Source organism: Anguilla rostrata, chromosome 11 (genome assembly GCF_018555375.3).
Source record: "Anguilla rostrata isolate EN2019 chromosome 11, ASM1855537v3, whole genome shotgun sequence".
NCBI classification, from domain to species: Eukaryota; Metazoa; Chordata; class Actinopteri; order Anguilliformes; family Anguillidae; genus Anguilla; species Anguilla rostrata.
Genome location: NC_057943.1, coordinates 4,281,543 through 4,303,835, shown reverse-complemented (window position 1 = coordinate 4,303,835; position 22,293 = coordinate 4,281,543). Strand labels below are relative to the sequence as shown.

At 47.0% G+C, this 22,293-nt stretch overlaps 1 protein-coding gene across 6 annotated transcripts in view; it reads right to left on the bottom strand.

Annotated features, from left to right (window-relative positions):
• The window catches only part of otud5a (OTU deubiquitinase 5a), a 43,989-nt gene extending 26,121 nt beyond the window's left edge, over positions 1-17,868 (bottom strand). The window contains exons 1-3 of one of the 6 annotated variants that reach the window (XM_064300602.1): positions 17,014-17,868; positions 14,361-14,447; positions 8,975-9,068 (exon numbers count right to left, since the gene is read on the bottom strand). In XM_064300602.1, coding sequence (XP_064156672.1) covers positions 8,975-9,068; positions 14,361-14,447; positions 17,014-17,571 — 739 coding nt within the window. In that variant the 5' untranslated portion in view covers positions 17,572-17,868. The remainder of the gene's footprint in view (positions 1-8,974; positions 9,069-14,360; positions 14,448-17,013) is intronic. The other 5 variants (XM_064300597.1, XM_064300598.1, XM_064300601.1 and 2 more) reach the window with 5 other exon arrangements.
• Between the last annotated feature and the right edge of the window lie 4,425 nt (positions 17,869-22,293).

The window sequence follows — 22,293 nt, the reverse complement described above, 5'->3', positions numbered from 1 at the left end:
GTACCCACTCAGTACGGTCTACACACTCAGTGCCATAGTACAGCACCCACTGAGTACGGTCTACACACTCAGTGCCATAGTACAGCACCCACTGAGTACGGTCTACACACTCAGTGCCTCAGTATTGTCTACACTTAGTACCTTAATAAGGTATCCACTCAGTACTGTCTACACGCTAGATATTTACCTAATAATGGTCTTCAGTCAAGACCTAAACAAGCGGAATCAGGTGTCCTAGTGCTGGGACAGGTGCTGGTGCTGCATCCACACCAGCCCTTTATGGGATAACTGGATAACCCTGCTCTGGGGGCAGCTCCAGACAGGACGAACACCGTACTCATCGGACAGCCAGAGCACTGACGTCTGCCGAGAACCCCTCAATCCACATCCCCAGTGTCCACGGCGTGTGCGAAAGGAACATCACTCACTTCACAACAGGTTTGACTCTGGGTTTTTATGAGCGCCGATCAGAATGTCTTATAAGCAATAAGTGCTACAAAAAAACAAATCTGTGGTCAGTGTTGTGATCTTACAACTAAGAAAATGGAAGCAAACTAAAGTTTGTTTTGCCATCTTTAAAATATATCTTGACTGGTTCAATGCTTAAGCTTAACAGGTTGTTAAATTAGCTGCGCACTTCAACCTGACCTAATTAGCCAAACCCAGGACATTATGACTGAAACCCAGCGTAGGGGGTGGATCCCCAACCCGGGACTGAGGAACGCGATTCAGGTCATTTGCACCGCACTTCCTCTGCTCTTGCACAAGAGCCTGTTTGTTATTGGGGCTCACTTCCACCCGCGACCCAGAGCGGTGCAGCTCTGTGAACCAATGAGGAGACGGCGTTCTTCACAGAGACGCCGCAGAGGCCCGGGTGGGGTAAACAGCACGGGTTTGTGTCGTAGCGGGGCTGGCCGCTCGTACCTGGGTCAGGGCACTCCGCTCCCACGCCTGACCTTGTGTACGCAGCGCCACGGCGGTCGGCGCGGCAACGACCCCAGCCCTGAATGCCATGCCACGCCACGCCAACAGAGCGGCTCCCGATGCCTTCTCCCGCGCAGCGCGAGCGGAAGGGAACAGGGCCGGCCCGCCCCTGCCGCGGGCCGTACAGACGCGCCGCTGCGCCGCTTGTTTGTTTACACGGGGAGCCGCGCGCCTTTGAATGATTTTTGAATGATTTTTGAATGCGTTTAATGGTCCACACGCCTGGCCTCAGGCAACCTCACGAACCCGGCTCAACCTCTGCTGCCCAGGAACACCCGCTGCCCACTGCCCGCTGCCCAGGAACACATACCCGCTGCCCACTGCCCGCTGCCCAGGAACACATACCCGCTGCCCACTGCCCGCTGCCCGCTGCCCAGGAACACATACCCGCTGCCCACTGCCCGCTGCCCGCTGCCCAGGAACACATACCCACTGCCCGCTGCCCAGGAACACATACCCACTGCCAGCTGCCCAGGAACACATACCCGCTGCCCGCTGCCCAGGAACACATACCCGCTGCCCGCTGCCCAGGAACACATACCCCTCATGCCCAGGAACACATACCCCCACTGCCTGCTGCCCAGGAACACATACCCGCCCCGCCCGCTGCCCAGGAACACATACCTGCCCGCTGCCCAGGAACCATACCCGCTGCCCAGGAACACATACCCGCTGCCCGCTGCCCAGGAACACATACCCCCTGCCCAGGAACACATACCCCCTGCCCACTGCCCAGGAACACATACCCACTGCCTGCTGCCCAGGAACACATACCCACTGCCCGCTGCCCAGGAACACATACCCACTGCCCGCTGCCCAGGAACACATACCCACTGCCTGCTGCCCAGGAACACATACCCACTGCCCACTGCCCAGAAACACATACCCGCCGGCCTGCTGCCCAGGAACACATACCCGCTGCCCACTACCCACTACCCACTGCCCCTCACTACACAGGGCTCACAGCCTCTCCTGCCCAAGAGCAGATACCCACTGACCGCTGCCCACAGCCCACTGCCTGCTACCCACTGCCCCTCACTATGCACAGCTCACGCGAGTCTACACAGGGCCATCTCTACACTACTGGAGGCCTGAGGAAAAAGCCCTTTCCAGTCGAACTGCATCCCACACAGGCGTGAGGGGCTGTGACTGCGGACCATGGGGGTTCTGATTAGGGACCGGGGGGGGCTCTCGTGGTGGTTACATGAGGTTAACATGAGGGTTCTCATGGAGGTCGTGATTATGGACCACACCCCCCAGGCAATCCTCTATGTCGCCTAAAACCGGCCCTGGGCCTACATCCGACTATTTCCATATGTGCTGCCTGTGACCCGCTGACCGGGCCAAGCCCAATGTAAATGACCCAGACCCGAAGGAAAAAACGCATCACTCCACTTCCTGCCATCACACCCCGCCTCCCACACCAATAACACACACAAATACGCCCTGCCTCCAAATCACCAAGTAACACACCAATGACAAAACACACAAGCACACACTGCCGGGCCAGCTGCCCAGCCACACCTCCACTGTGTTCCTGAGCATTGCAGGCAATGCCGCCATTTCCTCACCATCAGGATCTCGCCGAGCAACGAGGCTCCCTGTATACACGCACGCCTCATGTGCACGCGCACAGACCTTCTGTGCATTAGCCTGTGCTTACTGTGCGTACCAGACTCGATGTCCACGGCTACGGATAACGGCTACGTAAAGACGACTGCCCCTTATCTGACCTGTGTTCTGCATTTGTTCCACTGACCTTCGGTACGCACTTGCTGTACTTCGCTTTGGATAAAAGCGTCTGCCACATAAAATGTAATAATAACAACGTGCACATACGCATACGTAGCCTATAATTACATACATAACTGTGCCTGTATACAGTGTATGTTATGTGCATGTATGAAGTGCTCTTGTAAGAGAGATAGCCACCCCCACCCCCGCACATATACATACATAGCCTACATACATGCATACGTATGTGAGCGTATATGTGCATGTATATAGGGCTCTCGTAAGAGAGATAGTGCCCCCCACATGCCCCCCGCCCCCCCCCCCCCCCACGGGCTGTTTTTCTGCGGAAATACGAAGGAAACGCAGGTCCCCTGGGAGGAAGGTGAGACCGCCACAGAGTGTGATGAGTAAAACTCAACGGCGGCCGACAGCCGGCAAAACCACAGCGGTGTCGCTGAAACTAAACTACCCACAATGCACCTCACCGCACTGCAGGGAAACTTACGGGAAATTAGCAGCCCTCCAAAACCCCGCCCCCCTGCGCCCCCCCCCCCCCCCCACCACCACCACCACCACCACCACCATACTGCGTGTAAAATGACTATTCTCCTCAATGACCCCGCTGACATTTTCTCTGAAAAAATTCCACCGAAAAGACCACCGCATTTGCGCAAAAAAAAAAAAAAAGAACAAAAAAAGAGAAGAAAGAGAGCGGTCTTAGGGGAAAAGGAGGGGATTGTTTGGTTTGTTCTTTTCGAGGCACTCGGTCGCACCGCCCTGACCTTGCTGGAACCGGGCCGGGGCGTCAATGAATGACCAGGGCGAATGGACCCAGGGGAGTGTCGGAGTCCCCTTCGTGTCACACACTCGCCCCGATGCCAACTACCCCCCCCACCCCCCCCCCAAAAAACGGCGGTTCATTCACAGAGCAGCCAGGATCCCTGGAGAAACACAACAGCCCCCAGTGTCCGCACGTGTGTGCCACTGCTTCAAAGCAAACGAAGCAAGCTTAACTAGCTGCCACCACCATTACTTACTCCACCAACAGAGATATCAATACAGGACCGGTACTTTGAGATTAGTACCGAACAGCCTATATTCTATTATACACTATTCATTGTATTTCCAAGTGACAAAATAAATGGTAACACTTTACTCAAACCCTTCGACATAAAGCTAACGGAACACTGTCATACAAGTGACGTCACAAGATGGCATAACAGATAATGTCAGTTTGTATGTCAAACGACATAAAGCTTGTTGTATTTTCATCGGCAAAATGTCACGCGGTGCGTGTTATGTCGACATCACGTCAAAGGGTGAACTACAGTGTTACCAAATAAAACTATCGGCTCTTTGAAATTCGCAGTCGAGTCCTCCGGCAGACGCTTCCAGGCAAAGGGACTTTACAGAAACTCAGCTCTGGCTCGAGGCCTGTTTCTAAGCGCACGTGGGCCCGTTCGACGGCAGCACGCGTTGGATTCGAACCCGAATCCCCCTCTGCGAAACGGGGTGCGGCGTTGCGGCGTACGAGCTCCCGCAGTCCGCGGGCGGACGGGCGCGGATTAAGGGCGAGAGGGGCCCGGCCCCGGCGTCACTACTACTGAAGGGCCGGGAAAAGGCCGATGCAAAGCGACACGGTCCCCATGCAAACGGCTCCGGGCCGGCCGAGAGAGAATGCAAATGCACAGGGCGCCGCGCCTGCCTTCGATGCCCACGCCCGTCAGCTTTTCATTCATACAGCCTGTTTGCAGAATGAGCTGTCACCAGAGGCGTGTGCTTCACGTGAGAGAGTTCGTTTGTAGCCGTGTGTGTGTGTGTGTGTGTATAGTGTGTGTGTGTGTACTGTGTACAGCATGTGTGTGCGCATGTGTGTGTGTGTACATATAGTGTGCGTGTGTGTATGTGTGAATAGTGTGTGTGCGCATGCGTGTGTGTGTGTGTGTGTGTGTGTGCGTGTGTGTGTGTGTGTGTATAGTGTGTGTGTGTGTATAGTGTGTGTGTGTATATAGTGTGTGTGCGTGCGTGTGTGTGTATAGTGTGTGTGCGTGCGTGTGTGTATATAGTGTGTGTGTATAGTGTGTGTGCGTGCGTGTGTGTATATAGTGTGTGTGTATAGTGTGTGTGTGTATATAGTGTGTGTGTGTGTGTGTGTGTGTATAGTGTGTGTGCGTGCGTGTGTGTGTATAGTGTGTGTGTGTGACTGTGTACAGCATGTGTGTGCGCATGTGTGTGTGTGTGTGCGCGGGTGTGTGTATATATAGCGTGCGTGTGTGTATGTGTGAATAGTGTGTGTGCACATGCGTCTGTGTGTGCGCGGGTGTGTGTATATATAGTGTGTGTGTGTGTATAGTGTGCGTGTGTGAATAGTGTGTGTGCACATGCGTGTGTGTGTGCGCGCGGGTGTGTGTATATATAGTGTGTGTGTGTGTTTGTGTATAGTGTGCGTGTGTGTATGTGTGAATAGTGTGAATGTATATAGTGTTTGTGTGCGGGTGTGTGTATATATAGTGTGTGTGTGTGTGTGTATAGTGTGCGTGTGTGTATGTGTGAATAGTGTGTGTGTATATATAGTGTGTGTGCGTGTGTAGAGTCTGTGTGTGTGTGTGTGTAGTGTGTGTATGTATGTAGAGTCTGTGTGTGTGTATGTGTGTATAGTGTGCGCGTGTGTATGTGTGAATAGTGTGTGTGTATATATAGTGTGTGTGCGTGTGTAGAGTCTGTGTGTGTGTGTGTGTGTGTGTGTGTGTAGAGTCAGTGTGTGTGTGTGTGTGTATAGTGTGCGCGTGTGTATGTGTGAATAGTGTGTGTGTATATATAGTGTGTGTGCGTGTGTAGAGTCTGTGTGTGTGTGTGTGTGTGTGTAGAGTCAGTGTGTGTGTGTGTGTGGGTAGTGTGTGTATGTATGTAGAGTCTGTGTGTGTGTGTGTGTGTGTATAGAGTCAGTGTGTGTGTGTGTGTGTGTGTAGAGTCAGTGTGTGTGTGTGTGTGGGTAGTGTGTGTATGTATGTAGAGTCTGTGTGTGTGTGTGTGTGTGTATAGAGTCAGTGTGTGTGTGTGTGTGGGTAGTGTGTGTATGTATGTAGAGTCTGTGTGTGTGTGTGTGTGTGTATATATAGTGTGTGTGCGTGTGTAGAGTCTGTGTGTGTGTGTGTGTGTGTGTGCGTGTGTAGAGTCTGTGTGTGTGTGTGTGTGTGTGTGGGTAGTGTGTGTGCGCGTGCGTGTGTGTGTGTGCGCGGGTGTGTGTGTGGGTAGTGTGTGTGTGTTTTCACAGTGTTGTGAGACAGCCCCCTCAGGGAAAGGAAACATGAGCGCACAGCGGAAAGTCCTCGCCTCCCTCCCGCGGAGCAGCCACGCTGCAGAGCTGATCGCCGCAGCCCAGGAGCAGCGCGAACGCCCCGCAGAACGGGAGCAGCTCGTCTCCCATTGGCCGAGGGGACGCACGCGCCCTCGCTCACGGGCGTTCTGCGCCGACCCCGCCAGCAGAGCTTTCCCCACTTCCCCTCCTCTTCTGACCCCACGCTTTTTAAACACGTGTGTGTGTGGTCCTGGGAATGGAACAAAACCCTTTGGAAGCCGGCTGTCTTTCGCAAATAAGTTTCTTTTTTTGTTTTAGACTTCCTCAATACTCTGTACTCTACAGCCATGACACTGACATTGTAAAACACAGTAACATAAAACACATGGATGATGATGCCAGCTAAAAAAGAAAAGGTGTTAGAAACGCAACAGAGGACCATTTAGAACATGAACTCTAACCTTCAATCGTGTGTTAGAGGCATTTCAGACATTTCAAAATGGCGCAGGTGGTCAGGCCAGGCACTGGGGGAGGATGGACCAGGCAGGTGACCTGCACACCTGACTATGGAGGATTGAGGACAGTCAGTGGCTACAACCTGGTATGGAGGACAGGACCAGAGGACCTGCAACCTGGTATGGAGACAGGACCAGGCAGTGAGCTGCACACTGGTTATGGAGGACCAAAGACCAGGCAGGTGACCTGCACACCTGGGTATGGAGGACCAAAGACCAGGCAGGTGACCTGCACACCTGGGTATGGAGGACCAAGGACCAGGCAGGTGACCTGCACACCTGGTTATGGAGGACCAGAGACCAGGCAGGTGACCTGCACACCTGGTTATGGAGACCAAGACGGCAGGGGACTGCAACCTGGTAGGAGTCTAAGGCACCAGGCAGGTGAGCTGCACACCTGGTTATGGAGGACCAAAGACCAGGCAGGTGACCTGCACACCTGGGTATGGAGGACCAAAGACCAGGCAGGTGACCTGCACACCTGGGTATGGAGGTCTAGGCACCAGGCCTCCTCCCCCGTCCAGCTCTTGCGTAACTCGGCCCTGGGCTGGCATTTCCGATTGTTACCGTGCAGATTGATTTCACGCCCTGGGAACCGAGAATGCGCCGGGTGCTGTTTCCGCTGGGAACTGATGAAAGTGGGGCGCAGTAAATGGCACTCGCGTCCCCCCGGGGGGGAAGGAGGGAGAACAGGGAGAGCCTGAAATGAGAAGCCGTTCTCACACCCCCCCCCCCCCCCACCCGCCCGTGTCCTGGGACAGAGGGGTGGGGGGGTGGGGGTGGGGAAGCTCGGCCACTATTGTCCCCAGACTGCATTCTCCAAACCAGGCCACCTCACAGCACATTAACCGCCTCAGGACTCAGGCTGTGGCAGGGGACTATGCTGGATAGAGAGCATAAGAGGCTATGAGATGCCCTGCTGTAACCACAGGAAATGGCGCCATCTAGTGTGATTTTGCTGACATTACTGGTTGACTGAATTTTGAACAAAGAAGACATTTTAAAGGCACAGTACACCATACACAATGCCACCCATGTACATGTTCGTTGCTTAAGAGGCAAGTATGTTAATTCCATAATTTGACTACGGTTTCCATGAAATCACTCGATGAAATAATGAAACATTTTAATCCATGCTATTTCAACATTTCTGAAATACTATCATTCTGCAGAAAAAACTGGTAGAAAACATCTTTGTTGTTGCCCTCTAACGTTTGAAAAAGGATTTCTGCATTACGCTCTGGCCCCGCCCCAATTGTGACATCAGAGTACCACCTTGGAGGTACTAGTATGTCATGCAGATGTCAATCAAGACATCCAGCCAGAGAATTGTTGCGACCAGAAAAATTTGTCTGTTTACTTTTTAATACGATGGAACACTGCCGAAACACGGGGCCCCGTTCATAAACATTTTCATATTCCACCTCAACAGTCCACAAACGATATGTTCATGAAAGCATTTGAGGTGAGAGGTGGCGAATCCCAATTCACGCGTGACGTGCAACGCCTAGTTTGATTGGGTTTCATGAGCCGGGCGCAGCTATGCCGTACAAAATTCATTTGCATAACAGAATGCTTTATGCAAATGAGATGGACACACCCACTCCACCCAACCCAGTGCGCATTTTTCAAAACTGCTAAGTAGGCGGAGCCAAGCTGAAACAGTAAGTGCAATTACTCTTTAAAAAGTGTCCTTTAAATTTAATTCCACTTTAATTCTGGGCCTTGCTAAAAAGCTAAGTAGTTGCTGATATTGCTGCTGCTGTACATGGAGTATCTATCCATAAAACACAATCAATTTAAGCAAAAGTTCACAACATCACGTTTATATATTCGAGTGTAGCCAGGCTGCTAACCCAGGAGAGAAGGTCATCACTCGTCTACTGACAGCTCAGAAAATATCCCCCGGACTCGGGGATTTCCTGAGAGGCATTCCAGAAAGGCAGGGGGAGACAACTCCGGTCCTGGAGGGCTAGTCCGTGTGCTGTTTTTTGTTCCAACCAGTTACCTTAGTTTTAGTTTTCTGACGGCTCTACCAACCATGCTGGTGCACTCCTGTTCTTCAGTTCACAGTAAAATCATTAGGATACACTAGCAATCTGCAGCTGTAGCTGGGACTTTTACAAATATCAGATCAATATATAATTACGCCAATTAAATAATTAAGAGCAGAAGTTGGCACAAAATCCCGAAACGGACCGGCCCTTGTTGTGCAGCCCTGCAGTAAGGAAGCCCTGGGTCAGTGCTTGAAGCACTGACTGCAGTCGTCCAGTAGAGGGCGCTGTGTTTAAAAGCGGTGTTTAAAGTGCAGAGTGGGTTCACTGTGACACGGGCGGGCAGAGACAGCCCTGACCCCCCCCCCGTGTCCGCCCGACCCGCCAGCCCACCCCAAGCCCCCCCCCCCCTCGTGTCCGGAGTGTGAGAGCACGGCGAGCCCACCTACCGACTGCTCGGAAGAGGCACGCTCCGTCTTCTTTCATCTTCTTGATCACAAAGCCTTTCTTCTCCCCCAGGGCTTTCTCGAACCAGTGTTCCTGCTGCGGGAAAACAAAATGGCGCTTTAGAAAGAGGAGGAGGAGATGGGTGCGTAGGGAGGGGGGACGGGTTCACAGACCTCGAGGGGGGGGGGGGGGGGGCTCAGGTTACCCATTCATTCAGGCCGGGGCCGAGGGCAACGGGACGGACATTCTTCACTCAAATAACAGGCTTCTTTTACAGGACGTCCCATTAGAAACCCGCGCCCTAAAAAAAAAAACCCCCCTTCCACTCAAATTACACTTCAGTTTCACACAAAGGGCGTGCAAATAAATAAAATACAATCGTGTTATCAACATAATAAAGTAATTTAGGATATTCCATGTGGATGTGGATTTTTAAAATGCTCTTGACGTCTCCTGAATTTCCTGAAATTTCCCACAAAGAAAGTCCTTATGGAGGAAGGACACTGATGCAAATTTGAGATCTGGGTCACAAATACGTTTTGAGAAACATGCAACTTAAGTGCTAGTTTTTGGAATTCATGGCTAAGTGAGTGATTTTGAGCCATACACTACCCCAGTAACATTCTGCCATTATTATATTGCTCACAGGATGTTCAACACTATTATTAGCCTACATTGAAAGTCATTTTTATAGTCATTTATTAATCGTGTACACATTCTATGTATATAGTAAATATTTCAGAAATACTATTTTTAATGTTACTCATCTTTTCATATGCTGTTCTATACCCTACACTGTGTAATCCGTTTAATTAAGCAGGATCACTAGCACTGCTAGCCACAGTCCATTTTGGGGGAGGAAGGGGAGGCGAGTCAGGTGAAGCCCAGGGAGGGGTTGTTTGTGTGCTGGACACAGCGAATCGATGAAGACACCCAGCCCCCCCCCCCCCCCAAAAAAGAATGGCACCCTAGGTGACCGCTTATGTGGCCTATGCCCTGAACCAGCTCTGAGTGAAGAAAACCAATCACGTTTCTGAATGCAACATCACTCCCATTTTCTCTTGTACTGTTTTATGCTTTAAATTTTGTTACATTTAAAACAGATTTTATTTGCATTTGCATTTTATTTGCCCCCACTCCCCACAAAGTGGACTTATCTCAAAAAGTAACACAAACTCCACTCTGTGTCAGTACAAGAGCTCATAAAACATGTCAAATGATCAAAAATGGCACCAAGATGTTGTTGGTTACAGTGTACTGCATGCTTCTCAGAAAATGTTCATATCCCAAATCTCAAATATGCATCAATATCCTTGCTCTATAGAAAGTTCATTCCTGGAAAATTCCACAAATGTCTGAGGCAGGGGAATTTTGCATCCCAATTCACACGCAACGCCCTGCAAATAAAATCCAATTATATGCAAAACATTTTTTAAGTTCCCAAATAATTACCAGAAAAACACCACGTCATGCACAATACAGTTGTAGTTCAGACTGAATAAGGCGGCAGTGTAACATAGTGGGTAAGCAACTGTGCTTGTAACCGAAAGGTCAAAGGTTCAATTCCTGGTAACGTAAATGCTAATGTAAAAGTTGTGTAAGTCGCCCTGGATACGAGCGTCTGCTAAATGCCTGTAATGTAACGTAGTGTAATGGATAAAAACACATAACATGGCTATGAGTGTGAACGTATTCTCTTCCATAATGAATGCACAACTGCTGGACACCAAGCTCCCAGGTAATGTGCAGACAGACAGACAGACAGACAGCTCCCTCTCATTATCGAACCGCGAATGGAATCCATAACCGTGGCCCTATTCTGTTTCACAGGGTTCACACAGAAGGTATCGCCTCATAATTGCCCATGAAGGAGAAAAACTGCCATCGAGATGGCCTCAGCTGAGAGGCTGATGTTGTGGTGAAGAAGCCTTGGGCCGCAGGGACCCTCCATCAGCCCCAGAAACAGGTCTCCTGGGCCACATAAAACCCTGAGCACCGTGGCTACATTGCAGCCCTTCAAAGGCAGCGTCGCCTCCTGTCACCAACACTGACCGGCGTGCGCAACACTTCAAAAGAACCTTATTTGATACTTTGCAGAGCACTGGTCATCGCAGCCTACTTAAAAAAAAAAAAAAAAAAATCTGAAATGCAAAGCAGACAGAATAACCCCCCCCCCCACCCCCACCCCTCATTCAGGAAACAGAAAGACACATGACATCTAGGCCAGTACTGAAAAGGGGAGTGCTACTAGCCAGAGCACGGGGCATGGCTGCAGCTAGCCCTGCAGCTAGCCACCACACCAGCGTAGCATGCATGGTCACCCGCGGCTGCGTGTCAACCACAAGAGCGCTGAAATGCACTGTAACGTTCTAAACTAGGCCAGCCGGCTAAATACGGCTTCCCTGGACCGTCAAGCAAGGTCAGAGACGGCAAATTGACTTAACAGTGAACGAGCTCATCTGATGGACAATGTTTGTGAATGTGACGTGAACAACTGCAACGCATCAGTCTGGGAAAAAGAACATTTTATTTGCTAACCAAAATATTTTTCTCAGAGTAATTGTATTAGATGAAAAGAACAGAGCTACTAATCGTCCAACATTTTCTGAGCATACAATAGATCGTATTTAGGGTTTTTTTTTTGTTTGTTTGTTTTTTTTGTTTTGTTTACTGCTCATCTTTATCAAGAGTGTGAATAACATTGCAGCGCATTAAATATACACATTATTACATCTTAGATTGGGAGCCTCAGTTCAGGCTCTCTCAAAGGTCATCAGAGAACGCACAGACGCATTGTCTAAATGAGAGGACTGGGCCGTTTTGCAGGGAATTTTCCCTGGACAGGATGTGTAGCATCAACTACTAGCACTTCACAGCCAATAGGGCCCCAGCCTTTGGATCAGCCTACCAGAGGCCCTGAGTACTGCAGAAAGTGTGGATATTTTACATTACAATACATTACATTACAGGCATTTAGCAGACGCTCTTATCCAGAGCGACTTACACAACTTTTACATGGCATTTTTTTTTTTACATTGTATCCATTTATACAGCTGGATATATACTGAAGCAATTTCGGTTAAGTACCTTGCTCAAGGGTACAACGGCAGTGTCCTACCCGGGAATCGAACCTGCGACCTTTCGGTTACAAGCCCAGTTCCTTACCCACTGTGCTACACTCCGTTCCATTTTAAGAGAAAACTCACAGCGCACCTTTTTCAGTTAGGTTGCTTTTACTTAATCAACTTATTTATCTACTGTTTTTTTTGTGTTCATCTTGTTTTACTGTTTTTATCCTATCTTGTTATAACCTACAGAAATAATCTGCAAGTATGCCACAGCACATGTGCTGTTGACAGCAGACCTGTAACGTTGTACACACATACTCTTTCAACATCTTGCATTTTACCTTGATTTTACATTAAGCACTGTGAATTGCAGCTTGCACATGAATTGAACTATATCAATAAAGTTTCACTGATTTGACTGAGCTCTGTGTGGGCCTGCCAGGCACCTCATGCTTTCCCATTACAGTCAAAGTACATCTCCACACAGCCGCCCAGCAATCCTCTCACCACAGAGACGTTTGAACGTCGTACTGCATCGGGGGGGGGAAAAATTTAGCAAGGCGGCTACATGAGTGCCCGAGTGAGTGACTAAAAGGTTCCATTCCTCGGGTTACGATGGCATAAATGCCCCCCAAAAACTGCAGCAGTTTACCAGCTGCCATCGGAAAGAGAATCACTTTCCTCCAATCAGAGCGCTCCGTCCCGCAGTACTGTGAGAGGCTAAGCAGTGTGGAAACAGGAACAGACTTACAGAAGGTGTACCGGTGGTGGGGGGGACACCAGAAATGTACACGAACATGCGAACGGCAGCCCCAAAAATGAGAGGAAGAACAGAAGGTATACAGGGTTCATACACTTTTTCACCAATGATTTTCAATGACTTTTCCATGACTTCTCCACAACCTTTAACTGAATATCCATGACCAAAACAAATGACTTTATCTCAGCGGGACAATTTAAAATTATTTATTGTAACACTAAGTAAAATTAGGTCTGCATCTGAAACATATGGTGACTCTCTAAAACAAATAAACACCAGACAGACACACTTAGATACATTCTCTCATATTTTAATTCGAATAGTTTTTGTCAGTTTTTCCAGTCGAACGTCTTTCTCTGTAGGCTACATTCGCTAGTTAGTACACTCAGTATGTGCCTTAGGAGCTGACGGTAACCCTTCTAACCAATCGTGAGCTTGACATTCTTACCTTTAATGCTGATTTTAAATGGGTTAATATTAGCCTTCAATCACTCCCTTTCGCTGCACTCCACTGTCACGCGACACAAAGAGCTAACGCGTTAACTAATGTTACCTAAAGACAAAAGTTTATGTTCAATTTATTAGCGTTATCGAAAGCTGAAAAGTTGAAGCGCACGATTACGGCATTTTTTTAAACGTTAACTTAGTGTTTTAGCGACCCGTTTGAAACAGCTCATTTCTCCGATGCAGTTTACTGGCGGTTGATTTAATTAGCGGTATTAATGTGACGAGAAGCTCTTTGTCGTTTGAATGCATAACACGCAATTCCTTGAAGAGTCGACACATTTTATGCGTGACAGTTAACTGTTACTTGTAAACCGTACTGTTATATTGTCGTTTTTATCAATAAAAAATCTATTGCATATATTGTTGGTGCTCCTTACATTTGGTGGTGCTCCTAACTTTTTGAAGTTGGGAGCACCAGTGCTACGAAGTAAAAAAGTTAATTTCGAGCCGTGATATATTATTGAAGCTGCACTTCCCTGGCATATTGTCGGCACAGTAGGGCCTACGTTTACTAACTGCTACATTAGCAGAAGCGTGCCTGTTGGGCGTGCCAGTAAACAGACTGAGCCAGACTGAATTAACTTCTCACACCACCAAAATACCGCGAAGGTTACGTGACAATTTACGTTTTATTACTATACATACTATTTTTACGATTGGATTAATTAGTAATTATATTTGATGCAACTTTAGCTGTGTTTCCATTACTTTTCCAAAACTTTTCAAAAAATATTATTTTCCATAACTTTTCCAGGGCCTGGAAATTGCATTTTAAATTTCAATTACTTCTCCAGGTTTTTCATGACCGTACGAACCCTGGGTATATAAAAAAAAGAAGTAGGCTAATAAAAACAATTACATGTCCCTGACCGAGGAATGACATTCGCCACCGGGTTTTTTTTTGTACCGATTAAGGAAACAGAAACAGCACCATCTTTTTCGGGCGCTTTCTGAGAGCAGATACAGAAGGCAGAACATGTGCGCAGACCAACTCCACCCTGGCTGCTCTGGTGACTTACTACCGAAAGAGGAAAGATAAATGACTGCCCATACCAGTGTGCTGGTGTTCCTTTCCCCAAGCGAAATCAAATCTGGGTCTACATATTCAGCGCAGCGCCCGTCTCTCACTGACGTGTACAGCTGTGCATTAAGGAGAAAGTCAGCACACAGTTACCCTACAGTTAAAAACAACGCAGTACTCCTCATTGTAAAACTAAAAACTTCGAAACTTTCCATTGGTATTAAGCCTACGAAATGTAACACAATTCTTAACATAGGCCACAACATTTTTGATGTCAAAATGACAGGGTCTAACAAATACAAAGCTAAAATATTTTAAGACTGAGAGTATAAAAAAAATTAAAAAAAAACTTTCTTCCTCCTAAAAATAATAACTTTTATATCAGGCTATTCTTAATACTAAACAGCATGATTTTATTCACCTAATTCACACAAAACAAGTGGACCTGTTTACACACACACACTCAACACTACATATACCAGAAGACACTGCTAGAAGCTGCTTGTACTGACACAACAGCCAGTAGATGAATATAAATGGGTTGTCTTATTGTGCGGAAAACAGCTCCTCACCCAAGCATCTGTTTTCAGACCGGTAGAATGTCAGGCCAAATATTCAAAGATAATGTTTATGGCTGTTATATTAAAAGAAGAAGAAGAAGAAGAAAAAAAACACTTTGCAGGGGCTTTTTAAATATCTTCCAGATGCTCGTGCACAAGTGCCTGTCAGTCTTCTTGTCTGTTGGGATATGCAAGCAGCCTCACACACACACACGATTGCCTGCTGACAGACTTCAGAATGGGGCAAATTAAAATAGATGCTGAACATTGCGAGACCTGGGTGTTGGCCTACAGAACATAGGATAACTTTTGAATGTGAGTTCAGGTCTAAATGGTCACAGCGAGTGGCCTGTTGGTGAAGCTTATACACTCAACATTTTGTAGCATCTGATTTTGGTGCAATTTACAAAAAAAAAAAAAAAAAACTAAACATGACTCCCCACTGTTAAGGAAGTGAGTCCTTTCATTGGGGTTTGGTGTATATCTGCTCAAATAAATGTCTTGAGGGAGGTGGGCACAGCATCACACCCTGAACAATATTAAAAAATGAAAAGTGGCCATTCAGTCATCACGCAGTATGGAGCAGAGGAGGGCGGTTATGGTGATGGGCGTGAGCAGGTGGAGGATGTGTAAATTACAGAAGAGCCAGTAGAGTTCTGAGCAATGTGGGTGTGCCAAGGAGAGTTAAAGAAGAGCTGTACCTAGCATATACCTGGATTGGAAGGGATCATAGTCCTCTACAAAAATCAACTTGAATACATTTGACTGACATACTTTCGGACAAGCAAACTGCCGTGTTAATTCAGCCATTTCTCACTGAATGCTTAGAAGTGCTTTCATTTGACCACGTGGCCACAGAGTGGCTTAATTATGAATTCTGAAAATATTGGGACACCATGATGAAGACTCCATGACGACATTTTAAAGGAATTTTTTTTTCTGGAAACAAAGGATACAACTAAATCTCTGTAAAATGGGAACTCAAATGACACCCAATAAACTGTACTATATAGCCTGCTGAAAATTCCAATTTAAACAAATTTAAGCTGGTTTAAGCTATGTTTTCGACACTTTTAACTGGCCAACCAGTCGTTCACCAGCTGTTCTCCAGCTGACTAGCCTGTATAGTCACCAACCTATAGTGTCCACCAGTTAGACCACCAGCTTACTCTACCAGCTTAAACAACTTTGACCAGCATTGTCCAGCTAGAGACCAGCTCTGACCAGTCACAGAACAAATATGACCTGCAAGAAGTGTCAAATATGTGACAAATATGAACTGCAAGAAGTATGTGACAAATATGACCTGCAAGAAGTGTCAAAAACACATCTGAAACCATCTTAAACCAGTTCAGAATCCCTGCTGGCTTTAGCTGGAATTTTCAGCAGGGTACAGTTTTGCAGTACTTCATCGTACTGCAAATAATATCCAAACGAAGTCATCCATTTTATGTAGGAACGAGTCGCTTCGTTTGCTCCTAATTTCGAAATTCTGAGAGCGATGATTCATTCAGCCCATGAATCGGATCCTGTACATCTGGTTCATGGCGTGAAAGTTCACATTGTCTAACTGCAGCTAGCGGTAGATGCTATGAACAAACAGGAACCGTCCAGCACCACGAGATGGTAACAGCTGGCGTAACTCAATATGCTGTGTAATAGTTTTCAGTTCACAGCTACAGTATGAAATCAATTCGACGAAGTCAGGGAATAACCAATGTTTGCTAACTAACTACCCAAGAAAGACTCTCTAGTCCGTGCACAATCAGAAAATCATAACATGACATGCTTTCTTCAAATCAGCCTGCTAGCCAGATTACCTTACGACAGGCAGATGACTGTTAGCTATATAATGGGCATCACTGTAATGTTAGCTAGTTATCCTATATACCAGAAGAGAACATTTGAATGAGGAAGTTACAAATGACTATTCGACTATTCGCCCTCGTAGAAATTCATTGACAGGTGACAACAGCTAGCTAGCTAGCTAGCTAGCGAGCTAGCTTGCTACACAGCTAAGTGTCAACGTTTTGCTTAGCGGTAGCTAGTTATGCCAGCTTACGATCTAGCAACGTTTTCATAAGCTTTTTTTCATGATAGCTAGCCAACGTTAGCGTTACTTTACCTGTTCGACTGTTGCTGGGTCCATTGACTGCAGTCTAGATGCATTCTCGTACTCGTCTTCACTGTTGTAACCAGCCCCTTCCTCTGTGTCAGGACTGGGACCCCCACCACCGCCCCCAGTTACACCGACTGCCCCTCCACCGGCCACTCCACCGGCGCAAGGCGCCTGTCGTCGCCTTTTACTGAGACCGGGCCCAGAACAACAACTTCCGATCCCCCCACCGCAGCCTACACCACCTGACAGTTCCCCACGTCCTCCGGCGACACATGGTACCCCACCACTTCCACTTCCATCCACTGGCCCGACGGGCGATCCCGATCCTACAGGCGGAGGGGAGGCCTGTTGTGGCCGGGAGCTAGCTTCATTCCGTCTGTCCTCCCTTGACGAGGGTGGCGCGGCCTGGTACGGCCAGGGTGGCGGAGAGGCCCTAGGCCTCGTTCCTGCCCGACCCCCGTGTGGATGCTGATGTGGGTCAGAACCGCTCCTCCGATCTGCTTCGTCCGGATGGTCCGACACTCCGACTGTCGAGCTCGGTTTCTTCTTCGGAAGAATCGTCATGATTGTGTCTGTTATTAGGGAGGGGGGTCAGAGGGGTGACGATTCCTCCTTTTCAGCGAATGATTTTGCTAGCTAATTGTGTTGGTTAGTTGTTAAACTTTTATAAATCGTATGTTATCCTTGAAACTATTTACGAGAAAATTTGAAAGTAAATATTCCAAGTCGCTCTGAGCTCTTACGCTCGGAGAACAAAAACAAACGGTCTCTCTCTTTCCGTCCTCCAGGCTTTCCAGCTTCTACAAAACATCAACACACAGACCTGACGACAGGCAACGTCACTTCCCTTTGCCGGTAGTTACTGACAGTACCCTCCCTGGACCGTCATTCTGCCTAGCAACCACGATACCGGTGGTCTTTGCTGGGTACTTCTACACATGTCCGCGGTTATTATTTCTATCTATTTAAATAACGGTGGAATAGCTAATCAAACACTTGTGAAAAACCGCAAAATAGGACGTGAGTACTACGTAGTAATTTCACCCAGGCAAGAACGTTACCAAGACTGTTTTGCACTGACCAAATATGCTCTTCGTGAACCGTTCCGTTTTTTTCTTCTTGACTTGAGCAGCAGTTGTCATCCCGGTTGACTCTGGCTGTTTTTGCGTCCTTGCTGTCAAAGGCCAGAGTAGCGCGTTCACATGCAGTCAATGGCCAAATAGTACTGTGAAACAAACTCAGCTTTCACTCATAAGGACGTTAAAAGAGCTGCATATGACAATCTGTCGCAGATTTAATGAATTATTCATTTATTAAATACAAACCATATACATAAATGGTACAAACATGACGACAATTAATGGAAAGGGCTTTGCGTCTATATATAACACTAAGCGGTGTGTGTGTGGCATAAATCTAACACTGCATATCAGCCAGGTAACACCATCCTCATTGTGAAGTGTGGTGGTGGTAGCATCATGATATGGGGATGCTGTTTAGCAACAGGGACTGGTAATCTGGTCATGATTGATGGGAAGATGAATGTGGGACAATGCAGAGAGATCCTGGATAAAAAGCCATACCACCATACAACCGAATGGCTGAAGCTAACCAAGTGTGGGCTTGGCTAGTACTTGGTATGGGAGACCACCAGGGAATACTGAGTTGCTGTTGGAAGTGGTGTTGGTGGGCCAGCAGGGGGCAATCTTCCCTGTGTTCCAAATAAACCGCAAAAGTCCCAGCACAGTGACGGGAACACTGTGCTGTAGGAGATGATATCTTTCGGATGAGACGTTCAACCGAGGTCCTGACTCACTGTGGTCATTAAAGATCCCATGACACTTGTCGCAAAGAGTTAGGGGTTCTCCGGTGTCCTGGCTAAATTCCCAATCTGGCTTTCTCAAACTTGCCATCTAATCATCCCCTGATTTAATTGGCTAAAAAAAATGTTCTCTCTCCACCTTAGCTAATGTGTGGTGAGCGTTCTGGCGCAATATGGCTGCCTTCCATCACCCAGGTGGGGGCTACACATTGGTGGTGGGTGAGGTGAGTTCCCACTCATCACTGTTAAGCACTTTGAGCGTTCAGAAAAGTGCTGTATAAATGCAATGATTCATTAAAAAAAAAATCTGCTCCCCTCTGCCAGGAAGCTTAAACTGGGGAGGAAGTTTGTCTTTCAGCAGGACAACGACCCAAAGCACACTGCCAGAGCAACACTGGAGTGGCTTAAAAGGAAGAAAATTGATGTCCTTGAGCGGCCCAGTCAGAGTCTTAACCCCATCGAACCCTAACCCCATCGAACATCTGCGGCGAGACCTCAAAATGTCTGACCACCTGCTGCTCCTCAGATAATCTGGTACGCTTCAGCTATTTTGCAAGGAGGAATGGGCAAACACTGCTTCCTCACATTTTGTGCAAAATTAATAGAGACTTATCCAAGAAGACCGCTGGCAGTAAATGGCTGCAAGAGGTGGTTCAGCCAAGCACTCAACAAGGGGGATGAATACTAATGAACTGTTGATATTTAAATTTTTGAATTTGTATTTTTTTAACGGTTTATATATATATATATTTTTTTTACAGTGGTGCAGTAGGTAGCACTGTCACCTCACAGCAAGTGGGTCCTGGGTTCGAGTTCCGTCCCGGCTCAGGCCTTTCTGTGTGGAGCTTGCGTGTTCTCCCCGTGTTCGTGTGGGTTTCCTCCGGGTGTCTCGATTTCCTCTCCCAGTCCAACGACATGCAGGTTAGGCCAATTGGAGACTCTAAATTGCCCACAGGTGTGAGTGCGTGAGTGAATGGTGTGTGTGTCCTGCGATAGGTTGGCGGCCTGTCCAGGGTGTATTCCTGCCTCTCGCCCAATGCATGCTGGGATAGGCTCCAGCACCTCCCGCAACCCTGACCAGAATAAGCAGGCATAGATAATGGCTGGGATACATTATAATTTTTTTCTTCTGCACTGTGAAAAAGAGTGTGTGATTCGCAAATTTATAAAAATCCCAGGATGTGACAATAATTTCTGTGAATTTATGTGAAAAAAGTAATGGGCGCTGAGTGCTTTTTCAAGGCACTGTACATATGTGATAGAAAAAACTACAACAGAAAAAAAGAAATTGTGTGAAAAATCTTGTGAAGTTTCCCAGATCATGCAGATTTTGAAGTCTTGTGACGAAGACAGTGCTTGGGGATGCTGACGTTCTGGGGACCAGACTATAGTCTTTAGTCAGCTTTTTGCTCTGATCACTGAATGGGTATACCCCAGTTAATGTAGCCTACCAGTTGGGACAGATATGGGAGAGAAAACAATTATTTGCAAATGATTCAAATGTTTACTGTATATTCTATATATAGAATATTATTGCACTGTACAGAAATATTGTCAATCATTGTTGTGGTTCTCTTTCCCTGTTTGTTTCCATAAACAGTTTTACACATCAGATATGCATTTCACATTTGAGATCACCTAGGCTGACCAGACCAGTCCTCTTTTTCTCAGACATTTCTTCTTTTGGGGAATGAAAATATTCATCCAGGTGGGATTTCTAAATTCCTAAAAATGTCTTGGTTAGGTTTTGCTCACTCAATAGACTGTATATGAACAAATATCCTCGTATTACAGTATGCTCATAATGCCCGCTCCTGTCCTTTTAAAAAAAATCTATGATCACCCTCGTCTTGTATTTTACCATTGAAATGCACTGTGCCATGCTATCTGAGTCCAGATGGATCAATTGATTGCTAAACCTAATTTTAATTTAAAAAAACCCTTTCCCTCAGGTTCCCGCACTAATATTTTCTCAAAAGGCAGCAAAATTGTAGATCTAGTTTTATTTAGCCTCAGTAGGACTACTATGAAAGCCCATCTGTAACATTACATTGTTGGTATTTAGCTGACAATACTTACAGTGCAAACACAAGTGCAAAGATCTAGGGTTGGAGAGAAGTAATTGTGTAAAATGGCAGTTATAATCCCAAGAGAGACAGTAAATTCAAGAAGAGCAGACTTAATTGACAATTTAACTCGACACCCTTATTTAACATTAAACTTGAAAGCTATACAAAACAAGAATAAAACAAGCATTAGACCAGTGGTTCTCAACTCGGGCCAGAAAGGGCCGGTGTGGGTGCAGGCTTTTGTTCCAACCAAGCAGTTACACACCTGATTCTACTAATCAAGGTCCTTAGTAAAGACTCCAAAGGTTGATTAGTAGAATCAGGTGTGTAACTGCTTGGTTGGAACAAAAGCCTGCACCCACACCGGCCCTTTCTGGCCCGAGTTGAGAACCACTGCATTAGACTATAATATACAAATAGGAACAAGGAACCACAGGCTCTGAAAACAGAAAAAGAAGTCACGCTTAATCACGTGCTGGGGCAAGGTGAAAGTGTTAGATAGGGCTGAGTCAGAGGAACTGAAGTTCAGTCTGAAGGGGTGGGTCTTAGGTCTGTATCTAAAGATTTCCAACATCTCTGCTGTTCTGAATCAGCGGTGGAAAATCCAGGTTCAGAAAGTGAAAATCCTCCCCAGTATTTTTTTCCCCCACAATTCCCTGGATTTGCTAATCAGCACAGCCCTTCACCCAGTAGTTAGAACTAATTAGTGTAATCAGCTGGCTGAGTTCATTGGTGGAAGAAACACACGGCAGGACTTTTACTTTCTGACCCCTGGACTTTCCACCTCTGGTTCTGCCAGTCACAGGTAGCTCATTCCATCACCGAGGAGCCGGAACAGACATCAGGTTTGGGATGGGGGGGAAGGGGGTGAGTCCACTGTCCCATGGTTGCAGGTGTCTGGGGTCTGATGATGTTTTCAAGGTGTGAAAAAGCAGCCCCCTTAGCACCAAGGCTTTTAAATTTGGGCAGAGAATGACGGTCACATGGGAACATTTTGGGTGGTTGTAAGTGTTCTGGATGAGCCCAAGGAGTCAGAGAGGCCAACCAGGACAGAGTTGGAGTCATAAAGACATTTACATTGTTGGCACAGACACAACTGCGTGACTAGAGTCAGTAAAACTCATATCTCTTTGGTGATAACTTTGGTCCAGTATAACAGGAGCTCACTTTCTTTTCTTGGAAAAATGTGCGATTTCAGTTAACATACTTTGGATTCACTTACCTTGTAGTCCAAGGTAAAGGCCTTCACAATGCTGAAAAGAGGCAAACCTAACTATGTCTTTTCATTACTTAATGATAATTTATATATCCCTATCAATGCCAGGTTGTATTACACTTAGCCTTTGTATTTTTCTCCTGACATAAAACTATAGTGTATACACCACAACCACCTTA